Source organism: Vigna radiata, chromosome 3 (assembly GCF_000741045.1).
Source record: "Vigna radiata var. radiata cultivar VC1973A chromosome 3, Vradiata_ver6, whole genome shotgun sequence".
Taxonomy (NCBI): Eukaryota; Viridiplantae; Streptophyta; class Magnoliopsida; order Fabales; family Fabaceae; genus Vigna; species Vigna radiata.
In genome coordinates this window covers 2,941,042-2,949,083 of record NC_028353.1, presented here as the reverse complement: position 1 = coordinate 2,949,083, position 8,042 = coordinate 2,941,042, and the positions used below count along the sequence as shown (strand labels likewise).

At 32.4% G+C, this 8,042-nt stretch overlaps 2 protein-coding genes across 2 annotated transcripts in view; one reads left to right on the top strand and one right to left on the bottom strand.

The window, feature by feature from the left end:
* Positions 1-1,018: 1,018 nt before the first annotated feature.
* Positions 1,019-6,741, bottom strand: LOC106757780 (vacuolar protein sorting-associated protein 35B-like). The gene is made up of 16 exons (XM_014640570.2): positions 6,526-6,741; positions 6,362-6,458; positions 6,140-6,263; positions 5,831-6,019; positions 5,335-5,428; positions 5,075-5,131; positions 4,897-4,986; positions 4,675-4,797; positions 3,507-3,581; positions 3,375-3,434; positions 2,797-2,913; positions 2,461-2,700; positions 2,322-2,387; positions 2,039-2,128; positions 1,868-1,957; positions 1,019-1,117 (listed from the first exon to the last, which is right to left on the bottom strand). Exons 1-16 carry the CDS (start codon positions 6,616-6,618, stop codon positions 1,019-1,021), a joined length of 1,704 nt encoding a protein of 567 aa, XP_014496056.1. The 5' UTR covers positions 6,619-6,741.
* Positions 6,678-8,042, top strand: part of LOC106756893 (putative disease resistance protein RGA4) — a 2,677-nt gene continuing 1,312 nt past the window's right edge. Inside the window, exon 1 of the mRNA XM_014639492.1 lies at positions 6,678-6,682. Coding sequence (XP_014494978.1) covers positions 6,678-6,682 — 5 coding nt within the window. The remainder of the gene's footprint in view (positions 6,683-8,042) is intronic.

Sequence of the window (8,042 nt, the reverse complement as noted above, 5' to 3'; positions counted from 1 at the left end):
AGACTCACTATTTAACAATACCTGTAACATGAGATAAAAATTACAAAATGTAATAAATAATTAAAATATATCAATGGTAATTAATTTAAACAAATCTTTGTTTAGTTTTGTTGTGTTATATCACCATCATGTCATTAGGGATTAAGATAACGCATTTCTATTTTGTTCTCTTTTAGTTTTTATTTCTACGACCAGTGGAAATGAAACAATCATGAAGCTAGTAAAGCAAGAAAGTGAAACGAAGGGTGCTAAAAGTTTAGAATTGGTTTCTATTAGATAGTTCATTTGAATTACTTCTGTTGTCTTAATTAATAACTAAAATGCCGGTGAAGGTGGGAAAGATAGAGAAGAACCTCAGAAATGTTATTTTGGTGCCAAATCAGTTACTTCTATTTTAGCACCTATTTGTTTTGATATTGTAAAATTAAATCTCACTTTTTTTTCCAGTGAAAAATGCACCTTTCGATGTAACTGTGACTGAAGATTGATTTGATCACATCACAATCATGCTCAATAGTTCAATTAATCCTGTTAAAATCAATTATATATAATTCTAAAACAAACAAATTATTAATCTCCATGCTAGCTTAATACTTTTCCTCAAGGCAAATCGCAGATTGCGAACTATCATATACATAAAATTGGAGCTGTCCAAAACTCAATCAAACACCAGCACAGCTTATTCTAACCCTTCTACTAGGAAGTTTCACTCTCACACACAGTAAATTTTCATTTACAAAATAAACACTGCATTTGTGCTAGACTGTCTGTCAAGTTAGATAAAATAACCACAAGAGCTCAATATGGATGTACAAAGGTTAAGTGTAAATACTCAAATTGGTCCTTTAAATATTTAATAGTAAATTAAACACAAATAATCAAAACTCATTCAAACTAAGGACACAAAAAGATCATATTATACTCTAGCTATAGCCTTTGTACCACCTTTCATCAATTTTGGTAAACCAACAAGCCAATTTCTCATAAAAATAGCAAAATCCCACTAAGATAATAAATTTTAAATCACCTCATTTAATAGCTGAAATATTTTTTTCGGTGTTGTAGGAACTTCTTCTCCAACTATATCTCCATCCTGGCCATGCAACTGCCTGATCAACTGCAGAAAAAACATGATTCATAAAGGCAAAAAGAGTTATTCATTGTATGTATTATTCTCAAATTTCAAAAAGTAAACCCCCCAATTAGAATTTGGCATACAGTTTAAGTAAATATTTTCAGACCTTGTTGCCCCAGCTATCAAGTATCCAATTGGAAGTAGAAAACAATGGATTTTAATAAATCTAATGAGTAATAATATTAGACACCATTAAAGCCACCACAAGGTTAAAAAATAATAAGGCATAACCATTAAATTACATATATTAAACCTCAAGATCTGAAGTTGAAGTTTATGCGACGGTACAAATATTGTAAGTGTTGCAGAATACTTCACAAGATAATGGGGTAATGATATTAGATACCATTAAAGCCCACACAAGGTTAAAAAATAGTGAGGCTTAACCATTAAATCACATATATAAAACCTCAAGACATAAAGTTGAAATTAATGCCACAGTACAAATATTGTAAGTGTTACAGAATACTTCACAAGCTAAAGGGTGGAAAGAAAATATTAAGTATTTGTGATTTCAAATATATACTTAGTCTCAAAGCTCTGCTGTACATGGTTAATAGGATCCTTGTACAACCATTGGCAGCTTTAATTGTGAAATATGGACCTCACAGACCAAGCAACTCCATTCATATAATTTTCAAACTATCATCACATAGAATTCAATTCAAGAAGCATGTTAAAGATGGTGTAGATAACACAAATTGAAAGAATAACATCGTTAAGGGAGGATACCCTGAGTGCAGAGAATATCAAGGAAGGAACTGTAAAAGGCAAGCGTCTTGGTCCTCCACTCATAATATGCTTCTTTACGGTACAAATTATCTGAAGGTCAATAAGATACGAAACACTTAATAGAAAGATACCAGTGAAATTCAATTTGACTCCGAATACACTCGTTGTTACCTTGAACATTTCCTCTGGTTCATCGTTATGAAACATGTGTATGAGACGAGCAACAGAATTTTGTTCCTCATTGAAATCTTCTTCGTCAACCTACAGATTAGACATAAAAAAAAGGGCTGATCTTAGGAAAATACTATATTTATGTAGGGAATAATAATAGAATATTTATGGGTTAAACATACAAAAAAAGTTGAATAAAAAATTTAAGATAACATATAATAGAGAACATTTTTATCCGTATAAACAAAATCCCAAGATATTCTAACAATACTCTCAGGCTCACCTCCTCCACAATTGTTCCATCCAAATCCACTATAAGCCCTTTTATTAATTCAAATAAAACTTCAACCTGCAAAGGCATAATGAAAACTGTTACATAGAAATAATTTTATTAGGTTGAGTCAAAGGCAAAAATAACATACCTTATCAGCAGTAGAGATGCAAGTGTTATTCTTCATAATACTTTGGATAATAACCATGGCCATGACTTTATTTGTTTCATGATCAAGATGATCCATTACACGAGGATAATTAGAAAGTGTCAATGCGGTCACAATATCATTGTATTTATCAAGTGGGGCACTTAAAAGTGCTACGACTTGCTTTGTAGCTCTACTGTCATCAAGCTTTGGTTTTCCAGAAAGCTTCTTCACACATGATCCCTGAACAAATTCCACAAAAGATGCAGATTAGAGCTAAGATGCAAATACCACATCTCAAAAAATGCTAGATCAAAACATGTTTGAAAAGTAACATACCAGTACTTGGTCCACATAATCAAATCGATCTGGATGAACACGGAGAGTAAATGTAAGAAGAGAAACATGCAAAGCAATTGCTCCTACAATAGGCATGTCAGCTTGTGCTTCTATCACCTGCAATCAATAGCAGGTATATGGTTTGGATTGCGGCTCCATAGTCTATAAAATAAAAGGTATATCTAGTATCTAGTAGGCACAAACCAAGAGACTATAATCAATATTTAGTTTTTCTCATTCAGAGAGTTGAAAAGAACTTCCTGTAACACATAAGATCATACAGATGCCTATAATTCAAACTACTTGAACAGTGCACTTTAAACTTGTACAACTTTTAAGCATAAGATTTCATAAAAGTTTTAAAACAAGGAAAAGAAATCCGTACTAAAGGAATAGTCGAGGTACCACTACACGAACTAAATTATCAAAGGGAAATATTTATCATTAAGGGAAACAGCATTTGCAAACACCATCACATTTAGTTCCTTCATTGTCCATAACTTTACCAGGACATCTTTTCTGCAGTTCTCCCAAAATAAGCACTATAAAAGTTACAAACTGGAGGAAATCTGGCTTACCCGGCCTATTGCTGTGCTTAATTTGGCAAATGCTTCCACTTGCAGAAATTCAGGCAATACCTGAGGCATAAATGATATCAATCAATAGCACGTGGAAACTTAATTTTTGACAAAAAAGTGCATCAGACTTACTTCAGTATTAGAGGCAGCATAATTTGACAACCTGTCCATCAACTGAGAAAGCACTGTTTTGATGTCTACTGTGGGCTGCAAATACAATCAAGTTAGTCAAAGAGTAAATAAAAATGGATATCAGCTTTAAAAAAATCAGATAGATAGAACAGAATTGATCTTTGAGTATCTTCGGTATAAGGACTAGGAATGCTATCAAATGATTGATTAGTGGTCCTAGCAAATTTATGATGATTCACTGACCAAGTTAATTGATAGTGAGAAGCAAAACCTTTCATGAGAGTTGAGATAAGTACAGAATGAATCTATACGCATTTGCAATAGATAGAGGAATGGAGAAAGACAATTGCAACCTATACAGAGTCAGGTAACAACAGAGATTGAAGATCCAATATACAAACTGAAAATAATTTCTGAAAAAATAATCTAGGGCAATAAATAACAAAGAAAGACTTTATTCTTGAAAAGAAAAGTAGGTAAATATGTATAAACTTCAACTTTAGTTATGAAGCTGCCTGAACAAATGCTGCAGAATTGGACAAAAGGCACAGGGTGAAGTGACCATGAAGTCCAAAGGAGTGCGTAAGAAAGAGACAGCAGTTCACTCAGTTCTTGAAGAATTTATGAAATTCCACTTCAATAGGCAGAATTTCAATATTCTTGTTTTATGCTCAACCAAATTGCTTAGAGATTTTAAATTCACTTGTTCAGTATCCAAGCAAAAAATTTCTCTTAAATAGTCTTAAAATTTACATTGACCACTAAAATCTCTTTAAGGGCACTGTAAGTATGTCCGATTGTTCGTCATTAACCATAACACGTGCAATAATTTTATGCTCTGCATTCACGGTGTTATCAAAATTTAATTGAGGGTCAGTAGTCACCATTCCAAATTGCCTAAATTCATGACCAATCAAATATGTGATAAACTTTTCAAAAATCATGGAGCATCAAATAATATTTAACCTTAAAAGGGGCAATTATAATGTATGTTTCATTTCATTAAAACTTCTAAAAAACAAATCTCAAGAACGGATTAATATAATATTAACAAAGGGTTAAAAAATCAAAAAGTATAGTAAGGCCTCTCCAAGGTTGACTGATCAAATATAATTAATCTCAAGCACACAAAAAGGTTATCTATTTCCAATCTAATCATGCTACCCACCTGCAATTGGGGGCAAGCACCTAACAGTGTCTCAAGTGTCTGCAAATGGTACTCGTCAGGAAAAACCTGGATTATACACTCCATAAGATAAAATTGGGCAAGCTCATCATTACAGTTGACAACCTGCTCAAGCCAATTTAGACAGCTGAGAGACATTATGACATCAAGGGTTACAATATGAGAAAAAATTACATTTTGGGGAGAAAATGTACTTTATTAGACCTGCTCTAATACACTTGGAAGGACGATGTCTTTGTACATCTCAAGGTTCACACCCTCTATCTGACTCAGAACATGCAGATTCTTCCCTACCTAATAATTTGAGGAAACAAAATCACGTAACTTATCTTTCTATCAAAATGTATAACACAATGCTTGATCAGGAAATAGTTTATATTACAAGATCACGAAGCTCGTTCCTTTCTTTTTCCCTCTTCTCTCTTATCCGACTGGGTCCCTGCAGACCAGAAATCCCAATTGAAGACCTCAGCTCAGGATCGCCAAAGATTAAGCATGATTCACAAGCACCATAACACCTGCATGGCCAGAAATCATGTTCTCATGATTTATTTTTACCTCAATGGCTATGGCATGCAAGTACTGTGGTGCTATGCATCTCATAAGATAAGATTAGAAAAGAGTTAAGGAAGTTCAATGAACCTGATGCTGCAACTGCAACCGAACCCAAAGCTTATTCATTTCTGTGAAATTCTGTAGAACAAACTCAACTGCAACCATCACATCCTTAGATTCCCTGCACGACAACAGAAGCACCTATCAATATCCACCGTTTTAATTTTTGTTCACTCAGCCCCACACATAATCCCAAAATAAATAGTCCATATTGAAAATTGATACCAAATACATGGGAAGAAAATTTGAGAAAGATAAAAAGTTATCTTTGTAGTGACTTTCTAATTACTGCATGTTTATTAAATGAAAAAAAAAATCTAAATCCTCCTACCAATCTTCCAATTTACTATATGAAGAAAGTACTGAGTTTTTTTATATTATCAAGAAATTACATACATTCCATTTTTCTCTGTGGTTTAGTGGGGTAATATTATAGGATATAGCATTACTCTGATCAAAATGATAGACAAGCATGCCACATTCAAAAACTACTAATCCATCAGAAACCAAATAACAGCCTTACCCCTCTTCATCTTCATGTCCAATATCAGGCAACTTATCTTTACTGACTTGAGAAAGGTAGCTCCTCAAAAACAGACCGCGAATTGGATGCTGAACAGCGCGACACATTTCCACTAGATCTTTAAGAACATCCCTTACTGGAGCATCCTTGCTTCTAAGGTAAGCAGATCCTACCGTGCAAAGCAGATACCTGGCAGTAAATCACCAACGCAAACATAGAGACCGCACAATCATTCAAATTGAAATCATAAGCACGAGCATTGGTACTCGATACTCAACAACAGTGGGGAAAATTGCAAAAAACGCTCACAGTCTAGGCAATATATTTCCAGCGTGCTGAACAAGCTCGTATAGATCAGCAATTGCAACGCCGTGTCTTCTTTCGTCTTTGAAGAATATCTCCAGCCTCCGAAGCTCATCGAAGGCTCTCATATCTATAACGGAAACACCGAATGCAACAATTGAATTGAAAACCTAGAAGTTCGATTAATTACTACATGTGATGCGAATTATAAGAGAATATTTTATTTACACAGTTCGTAGTATTTGTGCGGTGAGAGCCTAGAAGTTCGAAGCTCCGATAGCATCTGCGCAGAGTATTTGAGAGCGTCTCTGAGATTGTCTTCATCCTGCGAGAGCGAACCGTGACGAATTGAGAAGGGGAATGTATTAGGTTACGAAGAAATAGGAGAATACCAGTGCGCGATGCATGAAGAATGCGTTGTGCTGAATCCCGGCGATACCCTCGGCGAGCCATTTTTCTTCGTCCTCGAATCTCTCTGCAATCATTCTCTTCCAGTTGCGCGAGATCGCTCGTCTACAGTCACAGGTTAGAACCCACCACCGCGATGGGGTTAGTACGAGACAGTTGAATTGAATCGCTGGAGAAGATTCTTGACGCCAAAAAACAAATAAATCACGTTGAATTCAAGAAATTAAAAATATATGTAATTTAGGTATCCAATTTTAATTTAGATTTCAATTTTATTAATAAGATGTTAATTATATCTTATTATCAAATATTTCTTTTGACTTTTTACATTTAACGTAGTTTATTATTCGTAAATAATTTGCTTTAACTTTAAAATGAATAATAATGTAAATATTAATTGTGTGCATAATAAGTTGATTAGCTCTTAATCTTACTACTTACTTAACTTGATAACCGTCAGAGGAAAAATGTATGTTTTTTTAAAATTCTTTATATTTTATTTCAAATTTGAAATTCTTAAAATAAAAAGTTCGTTTACTGATTAGAAAAACGTACTTAGAATTTTTATAGTTTAATATGCTATTTAAGTATGAAAATATGTTAAATGCTTGTAGTTTTACTATATAGTATTTTTTGAACTTTCTAAGTATATGTCACTACCATTGTTACTTTAATAAACCTCTTATTTATTTTCAAATTTTGTATTGTTTATAGTGCTAAAAAATGCTCCACTTTAAAACTAAAATATTTAACCATAAAACCTAGTTAATCAATTAAAATGAAACTCAAACTTAGGCTCATCCAATAATTTAATATAAATTTAATTAAGTATCAAACATATTAGAACTAATATATAACAACTAAAATTCAAATATTCTATAATTTAATATTAACAAATTAATTATGTTTAATTCAACCACCAAATCAAAGTTTGTAAGCATGAAACTGTCAAAATATATAGTTCCATACTATCAATAGACAAGTGCTATAATGTTTTAATTTATATAAAATAAAAGAGTATTGTTCCTAATTTAAAAATAAGTCTTGTTGATAATCATCCTATTTTTAACAAATTTAATTATAATAATAGAAGTTAGTCCTTATAAATTTGCTTTATGATTTCCAAAAATCATTTTGAATTAACCTAATTTGTTCTAAGGATAACTGTTTTAAAGAGTCCATAGAATCCCACTAATGAACCAGTTTTTATTTATTAATTAGACTTTTTCAAAACTAGTTTACAGCTTCAACAACTTCTGAACTGATTTCAAACTGCTTATAATATATATTTATTTATTGTGCTACAGAATATTAACTGGTAGAACATTTTTTAATTTAACAAAAACATATTTTCTATTTTAAATTTCTTAACCTATCTGTTTTATATGTATGAAAAAAAAAAAGAAAAAAACTAAGCCACATATTTTTTAGAGTATGACAATCAAAATTGAATTTAACAAATTCTAAGCCTAACACATTTTATCTCAATTTCTCTTCTAGG